The sequence below is a fragment of the Salvelinus fontinalis genome, chromosome 31 (genome assembly GCF_029448725.1).
Source record: "Salvelinus fontinalis isolate EN_2023a chromosome 31, ASM2944872v1, whole genome shotgun sequence".
NCBI lineage: Eukaryota > Metazoa > Chordata > Actinopteri > Salmoniformes > Salmonidae > Salvelinus > Salvelinus fontinalis.
The window spans coordinates 44,240,432-44,257,545 of NC_074695.1; the positions used below are offsets into that span (position 1 = coordinate 44,240,432).

General features: G+C 41.0%; 1 protein-coding gene across 4 annotated transcripts; it reads left to right on the forward strand.

The window, feature by feature from the left end:
* Nucleotides 1-3,467: 3,467 nt before the first annotated feature.
* On the forward strand, nt 3,468-17,079 carry LOC129830351 (poly(rC)-binding protein 2-like). 4 transcript variants are annotated; one of them, XM_055892865.1, is made up of 13 exons: nt 3,468-3,636; nt 4,562-4,679; nt 9,135-9,158; nt 9,254-9,286; nt 9,521-9,637; nt 9,880-10,011; nt 10,159-10,290; nt 10,500-10,574; nt 11,370-11,429; nt 15,167-15,239; nt 15,350-15,405; nt 15,620-15,789; nt 15,924-17,079. In XM_055892865.1, the coding sequence occupies exons 2-13, from the start codon at nt 4,611-4,613 to the stop codon at nt 15,958-15,960; spliced, it is 978 nt and encodes a 325-aa protein (XP_055748840.1). In that variant the 5' UTR covers nt 3,468-3,636; nt 4,562-4,610; the 3' UTR covers nt 15,961-17,079. The 4 variants fall into 4 exon arrangements, with proteins under 4 accessions (XP_055748840.1, XP_055748842.1, XP_055748841.1 ...); XM_055892867.1 differs by having other exon boundaries at nt 11,370-11,411; XM_055892866.1 differs by having other exon boundaries at nt 10,159-10,287.
* The last annotated feature ends 35 nt before the right edge of the window (nt 17,080-17,114 follow it).

Consider the following 17,114-nt stretch of genomic DNA (forward strand, 5'->3'; position numbering starts at 1 on the left):
AAAGGAATGTGTAGCATTGAAGAAAGAAGCACTATGTGTCCAGTGTGAGGGAAAGGAGGATACCTCGTGTTGAGATTCAGAGTTCAAACGTAAAGCTGCAGCTCTACATCTCTCTGAGCGGATATGTTAATTCTTAACCCATCATTTCATACAGTTTGTTCAAAATAGCAGTTCCATCAGGCTGACACGCTTTCTGACCTCACTCAGGGGCGTGACTTGTCAATGTTTTAAAGTTTATGTTAAACAATTATCTCTTATAGCTCCTAAAATCATGTTCCTCTCCTAACAAAAACACTTTCATCATTTTTCATATTTCATGCCAACGCATAAGATGGAAACGTTGTACGTGTAGTGGGTATACTTTCCAAGTTACAGTATTTCCTTTATAACATTTTTAATGACATCCCAAAAGAACTAACAAAACAACATTAGTGTAACTTAGATCACCTCTGACCATTCCCCACGTTCTATGTTTGAAATATTGTTCCAGTATTTGCTTTAGAACGTGTTAGAGTTTCGGGGGGAAAGGTCTTCTTGAAAGAAAGGCACATTCCTCCGGTGAACATTGGAGAGGGAGAGCTGAATGTTCTGTCCTTGATTTATAACAGGGTGTGATGTCACGTTCCTGACCTTATTTCCTTTGTTTAGTATGTGTTTAAGTGGTCTGGACGTGAGCTGGGTGGGCATTCTATGTTATGTGTTTCTATGTTGGGTTAATTGTATTTGCCTGATATGGTTCTCAATCAGGGGCAGGTGTTTTACGTTTCCTCTGATTGAGAACCATATTAAGGTAGGCTGTTCTCACTGTTTGTTTGTGGGTGATTTTCTTCCGTGTCAGTTTATGTACCACACGGGACTGTTTCGTTTTGTCTAGTCTGTTCCTGTTCGTGCGTTCTTCGTTTTATGTAAGTTCTCATGTTCAGGTCTGTCTACGTCGTTTTGTTGTTTTGTAGTTATTCAAGTTTGCTTCGTGTTCGTCTTGTTTAATAAATCAACATGTATTCATCACCCGCTGCATTTTGGTCCGATCCTTGCTCCTCCTCAGACGAGGAGGAAAACATGCGTTACACGTGAGTTGTTAACTCCCACCAGTCCCCCCGTCATTCATTGCAAACCTGATCTGACCCATTTGGATCCTCACAGGACTGTCATGACAGGATCCTGAGAGGATTCGTGTGAGTAGTAGATCTGTATCACAGAGGGATAGGCCAACGAGTGATATATGCTTCAGTTAGATTGGCTTTTTAGTGTTCACAGCAATGGTTATCAACTGTACTGTAGTGATGGAAAGTAAGTCGCAGAAAATAGAGGTTAGGGTGGCAGCTGCAGATAAGTATTTGGATATGAGAGATTTAACATCAGAAGAGTTACAGGGTGTGTTGAGTGGTGGTGTCCCATCCTTTCGGACTGTTGGCTTGAGGTAAGACTGGATGCCAACTGCCGATAAACCTCATCGAAGAAGAAGTTGTCCTGGCTTGACGACGTAGAAACAGGTGAACCGTTTTGGAACACTGAGCCATTGACTGCACCAGGTGGCTGTGTTACCAGTTGGTTGCTTTTGACAATAAAATAAAATCAAACCTTATTTGTCACATGCGCCGAATACAACAAGTGTAGACCTTACCTTGAAATGCTTACTTACAAGACCTTAACCAAAAGTACAGTTCAAAAAGAGTTAAGAAAATATTTACCAAATAAACTAAAGTCAAAAAAAAAGAAAAAAGTAACACAATACCATAACAATATCAAGGCTATATACAGGGGATACTGGTACCGAGTCAGTGTGCGGGGGTACAGGTTAGTTGAGGTAATTTGTACATGTAGGTAGATAATAAACAGCAAGTAGCAGCAGTGTACAAAACAAATGGAGGGGGGGTCAATGTATTAGTCCGGTGGCCATTTGATTAATTGTTCAGCAGTCTTGTGGCTTGGGGGTAGAAGCTGTTAAGGAGCCTTTTGGTCCTAGACTTGGACTTCCGGTATCGCTTGCCGTGCAGTAGCAGAGAAAACAGTATGACTTGGGTGACTGGAGTCTCTGACAATTTTATGGGCTTTCCTCTGACACCGCCTAGTATATAGGTCGTGGATGGCTGGAAGCTTGGCCCCAGTGTTGTACTGGTCCGTACGCACTACCCTTTGTAACGCCTTACTGTCATATACCAAGCCGTTACCATACCAGGCGGTGATGCAACCAGTCTGGATGCTCTTGATGGTGTAGACAATAAAAGGCCACTCTAAAATGTACCATTTTGTCATACAACACAATGCCACAGATGTCTCAAGTTTTAAGGGGGCGTGCAATTGGCATGCTGACTGCAGGAATAACTCATTCTGATTAGCTGGACCTGGCTCCCCGGTGGGTGAGGCACTCCTGCCCAGTCATGTGAAAACTAAAGATTAGGGCCCAATGAATTTGTTTAAATTGACTGATTTCCCCATATGAACTGTAACTCAGTAAAATATTTCAAATTGTAGCATGTTGCGTTTATATTTTTGTTCAGTATAATTTGAGTGTGCCGGATTTACATTTACTATGTTACGTCTAGTCGATGAAACCAGGCTGGGTAATCTGGTAAGGGGTAATGATGTTTGAAACATTTTCTGGATGTAAATTTTGCCAGGGCATCAGGGTTTCAAACCAACCTCTTCTGTTCCTCGGATAACAACAATACACCACACCCAAAAGTGAAAAAATAACTATTGTTCAACACTGCAGCAATTGAAAATAAGGTTGCATGATGATACATAAGAGTTGATTTTATAAGCATTTGTAAGTACATTTATAAATGGTTAATAACTGGAAGTAAATATTGGGTTACTATTTGGCAAACACTGACCAGTTATTGCAATATATAACAGTTTATTCCTGGTTTATAAGGCATTTACAAATGATCAAATGACCGTTAATAACGTAATTATAACCTTTTATAAACCCTTTACAAATGAAACCTAATTGTAAAGTGTTACCAGGAAGCCTCTGTGTATTTTTGTCCAACACCATTCTGAATAACAGCTTTTTCCCAGACATACTCTGCTATTTTTCCAGTAATGAGCTAACTGTGCATGGCCATCTGGTGAAATTACTCTCACATCAGTGGCTTTGCGACATAAGGCCACAACCCTACATTATATTCCCTGATCTCTTTTAACACAAATGTAAGACCCTTCTTTACTGTTAATTCACAATAAAAGAATAAGATACCAAAAAATGCAAGAAAAGTAAAAATATATTTCTTAGCTAAATGTGTTTCTTGTTGTTCATATGGCCGTCATATAGTCACTCAGCACAGCCAAAATATATATTTTATATTTTCTAATATGGCTTGTAAAAATCTATCAATTTATCAGCACCAATGTGTGGGACTGTGCCCATTACTTGTGTGTTTGCCAACTGAGAAATATTATGACGAGTTCCAAGGTTTTTAGTGGGCGGGGTTAAAATCGTGGGGGAGGATCGGGTTAAAGGTGAAAGTTGAACGATTTTCATTTTGTTGTCTTTTGTGCTAAGCAGGAGAGTGGAGCCCGATCAAGCAGCAGCGTCTCTTCCCTCTTCCCCGAATCCTTTTAAAATTCCCTCCCGAACCTTTCCCCTTCTACCCTACCCTCCCCCTAAACACACCTCACGGGACTGTTCAGGTAAGACTGCCCTAACTACTGAATTTTCTTTGGATTGTGAAGGACAGAGCTAACTGCGCCTGAATGATTCAGGACCTAGGCCGCAGCATTCAAAATAGCGGATTATCGTCACATGCTAGGTTAGCTTGCTAGCATTGCGCTCATTCTGATTTGATTAACTACGTTAGCTGCTACTATCCGTTTCTAGCTCGCTATTGAGCGGTTTGCACAATATTGATGCAGCTATCCACATTCTACCAAGACTGAGTAGGTACCGTTTTTCATTCATTGGTTCATCAACTTTAGGTTTTTAAACTTTAGGTAACTAACGTTAGCCAATGTCACTAGGGTTACTAGTTAGCAATGCTTCTAGCAGGCAAGCTAACGTTAGCTAACTAATTATCATACTACATACAGGCAACTGGAACTAACTTTGTTAAATCGGTGTTATGTATTTAAATGGTGTAATAAATGTAGCTACGTCTGGTTTCCTCGCTGCATAATTAGCGACACTATATCTGAATCAATACACTGCAATATGAGCAGAGTTAGTGAACCTTGGGTGTAATGAATCAATTTCAGCAATGGGATTCACTTAATCGATGAACTTAGTCTTAGGACGCTTTTAAGGAAACAATACCCTGGTCAGCATTCTCATTAGTTAGTTTCACAGTTTTTAGCAGAACCAATATAAGTAAATTAGCTAAATCCTGTAAAATGTACTTATTATGACTGAAATGTGGTTGTCTCACATAGCTATTGTAAGATGAATGGACTAACTGCAAGTTGCTCTGGAATCTGTTAAATGGTAAATTACTACATGTAAAAATGTAAGTCAGTAGTACCGGTTGGTTTCTTGCTTGAATAGATTTTTTTTCATCAATTGTTTGCCGTCTGTAACTTAACACTTCTGTTTTTTTTGTCTCTGCTCCCTCTTGTCTTGAAGACCAAATACTACTTCTTGGCGAATATAGACTTCAGACACTACAACAACTATGGACACCGGTGTGATTGAAGGAGGGCTCAATGTCACCCTAACCATTAGACTCCTTATGCACGGAAAGGTGAGTGTGCACAGGAGATGGACGATAAGAGTTATGACCATTACACCGTGGTTGTTCCATTCACACACCTCATTCATTACTGTGTAGTTAGCATAAACATAGCATCGTCATGGACCAGGCTTCCCTAAAACAGGGAGCCTGTGGAAGTTCCATTGCAAAAATTGGCTAGACGGGCCAGAACCCGGTGTATCAGACTCCTCGCAACACGTCAAACTAATGAAATGCCATGCTTGGGTGGAGCTCCAAAGATGCGCACCAGATTAGTACCGTAGGAGCAACAGTACGTGAGGACTAAAAATATAAACAAGACAAGCACTGGTCACGAAACATTTTAGAACATTTGCAGCACGCTGGTTTTCACAGAATTTCTCTGCTATTTCGAGATGAGCTAAAGCTCCAACCAGAGCGGAGAAATGGTCTACAATGGCCATATCAGTATATTTACTATGGACTTTTCTGAAGTGATAAATGGCTGTAAAGGCTAGCATGAGGGACAAGAAGAAGCTGGCCACAATGGGGGTAGTTTTGAGAAAAGTCAGCTAACCTTGTAAGCTAGCGAGTTAAATTCCTCTTAAGATAATGAAGCCAACTACATTTGAATAAAAACGGCATATTATTGAACTAGAAGGTTAGTTGTGTTAGCAGAGTCGCCAGGGTCAGTGATACATAAACTGTACATGGTTGCTCCATCTAAGGGAACAACTGCAATCACGATGGTGTTCTCCGTTTAGCTCTGACCCCTACAAGTGTCAGAGGACTCGTTTGAAGTTGGTATCGTTGATATTAGAGGTCGACCGATTATGATTTTTCAACGCCGATACCGATTATTGGAGGACCAAAAAAAGAGGATACTGATTAATCGGCCGATTTTTATTTATATATATATATATATTTGTAATAATGACAATTGCAACAATACTGAATGAACACTTAATTTTAACTTAATATAATACATCAATAAAATCAATTTAGTCAAATAAATATTGAAACATGTTCAATTTGGTTTAAATAATGCAAAAACAAAGTGTTGGAGAAGAAAGTAAAAGTGCAATATGTGCCATGTAAAAATGCTAGCGTTTAAGTTCCTTGCTCAGAACATATAAAAGCTGGTGGTTTCTTTTAACATGAGTCTTCAATATTCCCAGGTAAGAAGTTTTAGGTTGTAGTTATTATAGGACTATTTCGCTCTATACCATTTGTATTTCATATTCACTATTTGATGGTCTAATAGGTACTTTAGTATTGCCAGCCTAATCTCGGGAGTTGATAAGCTTTAAGTCATAAACAGAGCAATGCTTGAAGCACAGCGAAGAGCTGCTGGCAAATGCAGGAAAGTGCTGTTTGAATGAATGCTTACGAGCCTGCTGCTGCCTACCACCACTGTCAGACTGCTCTATCAAATCATAGACTTAATTATAATATAATAACACACAGAAATACGAGCCTTAAGTCATTAATAGGGCCAAATCCAGAAACTATCATTTAGAAAACAAAACGTTTATTCTTTCAGGAAATAGTAAAACTAAAAACCCTTGAATGAGTAGGTGTCAACTTTTGGCTGTGTGTGTGATGCACCGATATTACATTTTTAGCCGATACCCAATCTTTTCCTTGCCAAAAAATCCGATACCGAGATAGAAAAAAAATTGCGGCCTTTTAAGCATTCTAGTACAGTTAAATAGGTAACACACACACGGGCGCAGCAGTCTAAGGCACTGCATCTCTTTGAAAGAGGCGTCACTACAGTCCCTGGTTTGAATCCAGGCTCTATCACATCCGGCCGTGATTGGGAGTCCCATGGGGCGGCGCTCAATTGGCCCAGCGTCGCCCGGGCCATCATTGTAAATAAGAATTTGTTCTTAACTGACTTGCCTAGTTAAAAAAAGGTTACAGACACCACACTGAACAAAAAGTTTGTTAGGTGGCATTTACGTATGTCCCCATTACCAGTAAAACATAATCAAAACCTATTTCTATCAGTTTCTTGCTGTGCTGTTTCGTTGTTCAGTCGTTTCATTCTCAGCCAGGATTTCTATGGGGCGCCGTTTGGGTCTTTGCGCGTCTTGAATATGACTGCACGTTACATAATTTAAGGCGTTCATAAAAATTTGACGTAGTTATTACACTATCACTCGTATTTCATATGTCACAACGATTCATCGATACATATGCTATGATGCTGGTAAAGTTGTCTCGCGCACCTACAGTGCTGGTCATTTAAAAAAAGCTAGCTAGCTCATGGATGCAAACAATGTTCTACCCCAAAAACATAGCAAAACGACAATCTGTTTCAGTAGCTATCGTTAGCTAGCTAATTATATAGCTAGGTGTCATCTAAAATAACCCTAATTTACAAGACAGTTATTATTTGATTAATGGTGGTTGGAAGCTAGCCACAATAAGGATTAGCCACAATAGTGGACTTTGCGGTTAGCCTTCAAAATAAAAGTATGTCATTGACAGTGATGCAAATGAATACAAATAGTGGAATTATGCCATAGTTTAGTAGATCATGCTAAACGCGGTTGGAATGTTATATAAAATCAACAAAAGACAACATTTTGTTGAAATCACACTGGATGTATTATACTTTTGAATTGCATTGGGGCCATACTTATTTCACTGTACAGCCTTACCTGTGGATCAATGACATAGGGTATACTCAGTGACACCCAGAGAACATTGGCATCGTAGCTCTTATTGCTGGACTCTGAAACAGCTGTGACTTGAGCCACATTCATTGACAACCTAAGTGTATTGAACACTATTCCCGAGAAAAAACAACACTACGTGGATGTTTTGGAGTCTGATAACTCGTAAGGAGGACGTTGGGGGGGGGGGGGGGGGGATATATTGGGTATTGTGTAGACTGTCATCCCATTTCATTGATTCTCAATCCTTAGGTAAAGCTGTACAGTGCAATATGAATGTCAATACACACAACAGGCTGACTGGGGAGGTGATTTCACACAGTCACAGTCCCGCGATAAGAGCTACAACGCTAATACTTGCGTAAACTCTTCACAGTTGTGTTCTGTGGGTGTCACCGAGTAGACTGATACCCCATTTCATTGCTTCACATTCCAACCTTGTTTAACATGATCTAACCAATTGTAACCTTCTGCATCACTTTCAAATAGGTAATTTTATTTTGAAGGCCAACCGCAAATTCCACTATTGTACCTAATCCTTATTGTGGCTAGCTTCCCAACACATAACCCGGTCAGGTCGAGCCTCACTAACCAGATGAAGCTAGCTGGCTGTTTATAACGTTAGCTTTGGGCAACAGGGTTAAGTAGCTGGTTAGGTATTTATTTTCATGAACTGAAGTTCAATTTCAATAAGCGAACAACAAGTGGCTACCTAGCTAATACTTACTCACAATGATTCCCAAATCATTGCTAAGAATGGTGAAAATGGCTGACGTTTCTACTGGTTATTGTTTTCAGGCTGGTTGTATTGGTGCTAGCTAGGTACCAAGCTAAAGCTAGTTAGCTACCCCATAAGTTGTGGTAGAACAAATAATGCTTTATTACCAACACAGTATTGTAAACACATCGTTTGTGGCCAGTGGTTGCTTGTTTGCAGACTTTTTTGTACAGCATTGACAGTGCTACTGATAGTGGTGGTGGCGCTTGGCTTGCACGTGCAAATTCAGAACACACAACATTCTATAATAGAACTGTTATTTCAGGACCCTGTCTTTCAGCGATAATTCGTAAAAACGCGTTTATCGTCGAAGGAATGAGCGTTACACCAATGCCTGTACTCAGGAGCGGGTCTGAGGTGGAGGGTCCGTCATGGTCTGGGGCGGTGTGTCACAGCATCATCGGACTGAGCTTGTTGTCATTGCAGGCAATCTCAACGCTGGGGACTCCCATCAAATCATTTCATCATTTGAATTTCATTCAAGAAGTTAACCTCAATGGTGTATTCTTTGTATTTTACCTGTGTGGTGGGTGCCTTGTAATTAAGTTTTGACATTCATGCAATGTCCTGTGGTACTCCCTATGGGAGTCCCAAAACGGTTGTGATACAGCCTGGAATCGAACCAGGGTCTAGTGGCGCCTCTAGCACTAAGATGCAGTGCCTTAGACCCGCTGCGCCACTCGGGAGCTTCTTGAAATGTAACGTCCAATCAAAATCTTCAAAAACATCAAATGTTTGCAATAAATTCTCTAGACCTCCAACGGCGGCACGGCGACAACGTGATTTTGGCGGTATGGCACCGCGAGACTAAAATAAACCAAATCTTTTTCTACAGCCACTGTCTTGAGTCGGTCACCCGGGACTAGCATAAACCTTACATTGCACACTACATGGATAACTTGCATACAATACAAAATACTTCTACATGGGGTTCTTTCAATCTTGAGTAAAGTTTTTGGAAAGTGAATATATATAATAAAAGATGGATTACTGATTTTACTGTGTTATTGCTTTTCTTGTCTGCAGGAAGTTGGAAGCATTATTGGCAAGGTGAGTGTGCCTTCTTGATGTTTCTCACAGTGTTCGGCTTTGCACTTTTCATTCATGGCCGTGACTGTTGTTTAAACATTGTGCTTTCTGTGCAGAAAGGAGAGTCTGTGAAGAAGATGAGAGAGGAGGTGAGTTGTCCGTCATGGCATGGATTGACGTATTGAAAGGAGTTTGAGAGAAGTGGCCAATTCTAGACATTTTCTACTGATTCTGATGACTCGTGCTTCAGGGTTGACATATTGCAATGTTACAACCAAATTCAGGCCAGCGCTGAATGTGTAAATGCAATTAAATATATTGTCTTAATATTTTAGCGTTGTAATAAGCAAACGCATGAATAACATGTCATGTCAACGTGACAGAGTGGCGCTCGTATCAACATCTCTGAGGGGAACTGCCCAGAGAGGATCATCACCCTGGCAGGCCCCACCACCGCCATCTTTAAAGCCTTTTCCATGATCATTGAGAAGCTGGAGGAGGTTTGACTCTTAACTACAGATTTCAAATAAGCCATAGAACATTTCAGTCAGGCTGGAAACCTATTACTAAGAAATTGAAATATTTGTCACGCACCCATGAACAATACACCATTTTAGAGTAAGATATGTAGCAATTCAGATTTTGCATAGTAAAGATCATGAAAAAAAATCTGTAAGTCCTAGCCTTTGGACTGAAGCCATCCTCAGCAGTGTATCTTGTTTTTCCGTCCGATTCCCTACAGGACATCAGCAGCTCGATGACTAACAGCACGGCCACCAGCAAACCGCCAGTCACCCTGCGCATCGTTGTGCCTGCCAGCCAGTGTGGCTCCCTCATCGGCAAGGGCGGCTGCAAGATCAAAGAGATCAGAGAGGTACGTACAGTACACCCACACTGGTGTGTTGTTATGCTAATTAGAAATGATCACCCGCCCTCTCTAGATTAACTGTGCCACCAGATATTCTAAAGAGAACTCTGAACACTTAATGTTGACCCTCCCTCCTACCTTTTCTCTCTCCAGTCGACAGGAGCTCAGGTACAGGTGGCAGGGGACATGCTGCCTAACTCCACGGAGCGTGCCATCACCATTGCAGGGACCCCCCAGTCCATCATCGAGTGTGTCAAGCAGATCTGCGTCGTCATGCTCGAGGTAGTAGTATGGGAACCATTGCGCACTACCCCCTTTTTGTCTCGTCTTTTTTCTATCTCATCAGAGATGTTGCCTAGCTTCCTTTTTTTTTTTTATAAAAAAAAAAATATATATATATGTATCATTGTCCTACATTTTGAAGTGTCTTCAAAATAACTACCGCTTATGCACATTTTCCAGTTCCTAATGGTTGATTTTGTTTCTCTCCTCAGTCTCCGCCTAAGGGTGTAACCATCCCTTACAGGCCCAAACCCTCAGGCTCTCCTGTCATATTTGCGGGAGGTCAGGTAAATAAACCAACCTCATTCATCTGTAATTAATCAACTAATTAGTCTGTAATTCATATATCAGTTTTCTAATTAAGTGTCCCTTTTTTTTTAAATGATAGCATTGTCAGTTGTTTACGGGAAGTTGAATAACACTGTATTATTAAGTCTGTTTCTACATTTCAGTAGTGTGGTCTGCGCTGTGCAGATGTCAGCACCATTGCCAAATGGCCTCCAGAGTTTCTATGTTAAGGGAGAGAAATCCCCTCCAGTAGTTGTAGAGTAGCTGAGCTGTCAGATGGGTTGAATACTAGCTGGAGGGTGCATATTTTTTATTTAACCTTTATTCAACTAGGCAAGTCAGTTAAGAACAAATTCTTATTTACAATGACGGCCTAGGAACAGTGTGTTAACTGCCTTGTTCAGGGGCAGAACGACAGTCTTTTACCTTGTCAGCTCGTGGATTCAATGTTCCAACCTTTCGGTTACTGGCCCCAACGCTCTAACCACTAGGCTATATGTCCATATCCTTGTTGTCTGAATTACCCCATAGCGTTCTCATTCCAGACATCCAAGGACATGGTTGCATTTACAGTAGCCCAAGTCTGATCTTTTTTCCCATTAATTGGTGTTTAGACCAATTACATCAGATCTTTGTCAGAGCCGATCTGATTGGTCAAAAGACCAATTAGTGCGATCATAATTGGGCTGCCTGTCTAAACGCAGCCATGGGTCTCCAAGATACTACAGCCTGTGAGTGTGCTTTTTGTGTCCATTTCCCCATGCACCCTCCTAAGTGCTTTTCTCTCGTTGCAGGCATACGCTGTCCAAGGACAGCACGCCATTCCACAGCCTGACGTAAGTGAAGGTCATTCTGTAAGTGAGCCCATATATCTACACATCAACCCTCCTGGGTAGTCATGGCACCCACTCTCTATTACATGCTGTACCTTCTTTTTTCCCCCCAACCACTCTATCTCCATATTAAGTTTCAATCAGTAAATGCACTGCAGTGATGCATCGCTAAGGCCTGCTGGTACTTTACATTTTTTGTTTGATGCCATGTGTATCGTTTAATTTCTTTTGCAGCCTTGATTATGTTTGGGAGAAATTCTGAAATTAGGCTTTATCAAATTTGTTTGATGCTAGCCTTAAAATAAAGTGGTGATCCTAGCTGACCTAAAACAGAATTTTTACTATGATTGAATGTCAGGAATTGTGAAACTTGAGTTTAAATGTATTTGGCCAAGGTGTATGTAAACTTCCGTCTTCAACTGTATATAGACATACCATTAGGGATGCACATAAAAATTTTGTCCAACACCGATAAATTATTTGTGGCTCAGATTTAACACTGAATTATATGGACAAAATACTGGCTATGAAATCATCCTAATACTGATATATTTCTTTAGGCAATTATCAACCGATACAAAGGCTGAAATACTGTGCCGCCCTACTGTAACGGATGTGAAATGGCTAGCTAGTTAGCGGGTACGCGCTAATAGCGTTTCAATCGGTTACGTCACTTGCTCTGAGACTTGATGTAGGGTTTCCCCTTGCTCTGCATGAGCCGCGGCATTTGTGGAGCGATGGGTAACGACACTTCGTGGGTGACTGTTGTTGATGTGTGCAGAGGGTCCCTGGTTCGCGCCCGAGGTCGGGGCGAGGGGACGTACTAAAGTTATACTGTTACACTACCAGCAACAGTAAAGAAAAATGTGTACGCCTCAACACAAAACAATAGATTGATTGACAGTTAACCAGCATGGCTACCACAGAATTCTGCAGCGATATGCCATCCAATCTGGTTTGCGCTTGGGACTATCATTTGTTTTTCAACAGGAAAGTGACCCAACACACCTCCAGACTGTGTAAGGACTATTTGACCAAGAAGTGATTTTAGTGCTGCATCAGATGGCCTGGCCTCCACAATCAGCCGACCTCAACCCAATTTGAGATGGTTTGGGATGAGTTGGACCGCAGAGTGAAGGAAAAGCAGCCAACAAGTGCTCAGCATATGTGGGAACTTCTTCAAAACTGTTTGAAAAGCATTCCTCATGAAGCTGGTTGAGAGAATGCCAAGAGTGTGCAGTTGTCATCAAGGCAAAGACTGGCCACTGAAGAATCTGAAATATGAAATATATTTTGATTTTAACTTTTTTTCATTACATGATTCCATGTGTTATTTCATAGCTTTGATGTCTTTGCTATTATTCTAAAATGTAGAAAATTGTAAAAAAAAATAAAAAAATAAAGGTAAACCTTTGAATGAGTTTGGAAATGGCCCTTAGCCGTGGTATATTGGCCATATACCTCAAACCTCTGAGGTGCCTTATTGCTATTATAAACTGGTTACCAACATAATTTAAAGCAGTAAAAATGAATATTTTGTCATAGCCATATCAGACATATCCCATGGGTGTCAGCCAATCAGCATTCCGCGCTCGAACCACCCAGTTTATAAATATTTATATATCACACACACAAATATATGGACACCCCTTCAAATATGTGGATTCTGCTAGTTCAGCCACACCCGTTGCTGACAGGTGTATAAAATCGAGCACACAGCCATATAATCGCCATAGACCAACATTGGCAGTAGTATGGCCTTACTGAAGAGCTCAGTGACTTTCAACGTGGCACCGTCATAGGATGCCACCTGTTAAGCTCACCGCCATTGGACCCTGGAGCAGTGAAAACACATTTTCTTTTTATAGTCCCGTACCCCTTCAAAACATTCAACCTCCAGGTGCGTACCCCCTCTAGCACCAGGGTCAGCGCACTCAAAATGTTTTTTTGCCATCGTCGTAAGCCTGCCCCCCCCCTCCCCAACCACACACACAACCACACACACGATACACTTATTAAACATAAGAATGAGTGAGTTTGTCACTTTCCACGATCCGTGTTGTGACAAAGAGCTCTATAGGACCAGGGCACAAATAATAATAATCAATACATTTTGCTCTTTTTTTTTAGCTATCTTACATATAAAACCTTATTTGTTCATCAAAAATTGTGAATAACTTATTGGTTAATGAGAAGGGTGTGCTTGAAAAGATGCACATAACTCTGCAATGTTGGGTTGTATTGGAGAGAGTCTCAGTCTTAAATCATTTTCCACACAGTCTGTGCCTGTATTTAGTTTTCATGCTAGTGAGGGCCGAGAATCCACTCTCACATAGGTACATGCGCAATCATTAACATCCAACGGTTAATGTGATTGGATGTTAATTATTTGGGGCCTTGCTTTAACAAAGTTAACCATTTTCACTGTAGTGTCCAAAACGTCTTTCAAGCGGTCAGGCATTCCCTTGGCAGCAAGAGCCTCTCGGTTGTTGCTGCAGAGTATCTAAGTGGCGTTGGGAGCAACTGGTTGCACACGCGTTTCCACACTGTCTCCCTGTCAAGGCTTTTGCGCCATCAGTACAGATAGTAACACATCTTGACCACCAAAGTCCATTTGATGTCACAAAGCTGTCCAGTACTTAAATATCCTCTCCTGTTGTCCTGGTTTCCAGAAGAGGATGACTTCCATAATTGACCCCCCCCCATAAACGTAATGGACATATACCACGAGCTGTGCCAGGCCTGCCACTTATGTTGACTCATTCAGCTGTAACGCATAATTCCCTGGCTTGTATGCAAAGCAGAAATTGTTTCAAAAACATCTCCTGACATGTCACTGATGCGTCGTGAAACAGTGTTGTTTGATGAGGGCATTGTCTGTATAGTTTTTGACCTTTCCCCCAGCATTGTCCCAGCCATATCCGCAGCAGCAGGAAGAATCAAGTCCTCCACAATAGTATGGGCTTGCCTGTTCTAGCCACTCGGTAGCTCACCATATAAGATGCTTCTAGCCACTTCTTATTAATGGTATCTGTTGCTTTTATAAGTCTTCACACTCGAAGGTCATCTTTATTCTTGATCAAAAAACTCCTGTGACTTATTTTTCAAGTTGGCATGTTTTGTTTCTAAATGTCTGCGCAAGAGTGAAGGTTTCCCACGAGAGAGTAAAAGTTAATGTGATTGGGTGTTAATTATTTGACTAGGCTACCTGTATTTGACATTGAGTTGTTATTTCGCTGAACACTAGATGGCTTAATTTAATTTTTGGCAATGAAACCAGGCTCTTCGGGCGAGAACAAAACCTCACCCAAATGTGTTGGAACTAAGGGCCCTAGCCCAAACCATGAAAAACCGCTCCAGACCATTATTCCTCCGCCACCAAACTTTACAGTTGGCACTATGCATAGGGGCAGGCAGCGTTCTCCTGGCATTCGCCAAACCCAGATTCGTTCGTTGGATTGCCAGATTGTGAAGCGTGATTCCTCACTCAAGTTAGGGAACCACTTATCTAGTGGAAAGCCTTCCCGGAAGAGTGGAGACTGTTATAGCAGCAAAAGGGGGACCAACTCTATATTAATGCCCATGAGTTTGGAATAAGATGTTTGACTAGCAGGTGTCCACATACTTTTGGTCATGTAGTGTGTATGTGTGTTACACAGGGTTATGTTCTGCATTATCTCCTGGCTTATAGTTCCTGTCTTTCTCCTTTCATCAACCCTTCTCTCTCTTCCTCTCCATGTATCCATCTCTCTCCACAGCTTACTAAACTCCACCAGCTCGCCATGCAGCAGAGCCCTTTCCCCATCGCTCCCAACAACCAGGGTTTCCAGGGTAGGTCAACAGGGAAAGAGTAGAGATGGGAATCATTTTATTTATTTCTATGTTGCATTGTGCGCAACATTTTGTCTTTGTAGGTGCTGACTTGTGTTTTCTCTCTTTAGCTGGGATGGATGCTTCTGCACAAACTGGTTCCCATGAGCTGACCATTCCAAACGATGTAAGTGTCCCCGTCCACTCTGGAATTCTCTTCCTTACTTGTTCTCGATACTTCAGCCCAAGATTCATGTAAATCATTCATTAATTTGTTTAGTGTTCGTTGTTGCGTACTTGTCTTATCTGGGTTTTTAGTCTAAAATCCATTTCACTCCTGAGAAGAGTGGTTGAAATGTCTTGTATTCTGAAACTTTCTCTCTTGCCTTCCTTGGCCTCAGTTGATTGGCTGCATCATTGGCCGTCAGGGGGCTAAGATCAATGAGATCCGCCAGATGTCCGGGGCTCAGATCAAGATTGCCAACCCAGTGGAGGGCTCTTCTGACAGGCAGGTGACCATCACCGGCTCCCCTGCCAGCATTAGCCTGGCTGAGTACCTGATCAACGCCAGGTGAGGGACAACACGCTGGAACTACTGATATGCCAAGTCATGGTTCAGAATAAGAGGACTAATATGACTAGGAAATCAAAGCCGCTTGCATTTAAGGCTAGTTTTTGAATCTCTTGTTTTTTATGTTGCTGTAGGCTGTCATCTGAAGCTACTGGACTGGCAGCCAACTGACATAGAGGATCTTCATCAGCACCTGACGTAACCCCCCCTACTTTTTACCGAGAGGTCCCTCACTAAAGTTAATGCAAAAACCAATCCTTTGGTTAAACACCTACCTACTCAGCTGTAATTACATCAAGGTATTTTATTTATTTATTATGTTAAATTCCCTTTGCATATAGTTTTTTAAAGATATTTTTTTGGTGTATTTATGTTTTGACCTTAATAGCCGGGGAAGAAACAATTAGGAAAAATCTGAAAAGGAATATGTTTTTTTAATGTCAGATTTTTCTTAGTAAATGTTTAAAAAAAAAAAGAAGAAAAAAAAGACCCAATAATAACAAGCTGTTGTGGACTGTTCCTTCCCTGTATTTGATGTTTTGTATTTATTGTTTATTTAATACACACCAGTCCTCCTGTTAGAATTCACTGATATTTACCATTCTTTAAAGCTGAACTTCCTAAATGAGGCATTGTGGGTAATGGGTATACGTGGGGTGTAAATGATGTACTCTTAAGATGTAACGAAAGACAAGATCAGGAATGAATTGAAACGTCTCTGAAGTGGGACTATGAGCAGTGTTTTTAACTGAATTCTGTCACCTCTTTTATTTGCTGTATAATTATTTTGTCATTCCTGTTTTCATCCGTTTTAAATGTTTTCCTTATTCAGGACATTTGAGTGTTGTTATTGTGTACTGGATTCTGATAGGGTGGGTGGGGCATGGTAACCCGGAGACAACGGGCCAGAGGGATGAATTTCTTTTCTCTGAAATTATTAAGATGGAAGATAAACATTGATAACGTTGGAATATTTGTTTTGAATAGAGAAAATATTTTTTTTAACTGCAGGGGTGGGAGGGTGCTGCAAGGGGCAAAACAATTATTGTGTGTCTTTATATGATAAGACTTGAGGTATTAATTTAAAATAACTAGAAGGAAGAATCTAAAATTAACACTAGGTTCCTGCTATCTCCTTTGCCTGGATCAGATTTTATTTTTTATTATTCTTTGCGGTATGAAGAAACTCACGTTTTTGTGCACGTTTTCAAACTATTGTAGATTTGGGTGCAAACTGAATTGTTGAAGAACTTCAATACATAAATAAAAATATGTGAAATGCTAAAACTACCCCTGGATGTAAGCTATCATTTTTCCTGGGGTAA

Bases quoted from the DNA above. Each gene is read 5' to 3' on its own strand.
- LOC129830351 (XM_055892865.1), top strand. From the start codon at position 4,611: ATGGACACCGGTGTGATTGAAGGAGGGCTCAATGTCACCCTAACCATT. The intron at 4,680-9,134 runs GTGAGTGTGCAC...TCTTGTCTGCAG, and splicing joins GACTCCTTATGCACGGAAAG to GAAGTTGGAAGCATTATTGG. The intron at 15,790-15,923 runs GTGAGGGACAAC...ATGTTGCTGTAG, and splicing joins GAGTACCTGATCAACGCCAG to GCTGTCATCTGAAGCTACTG.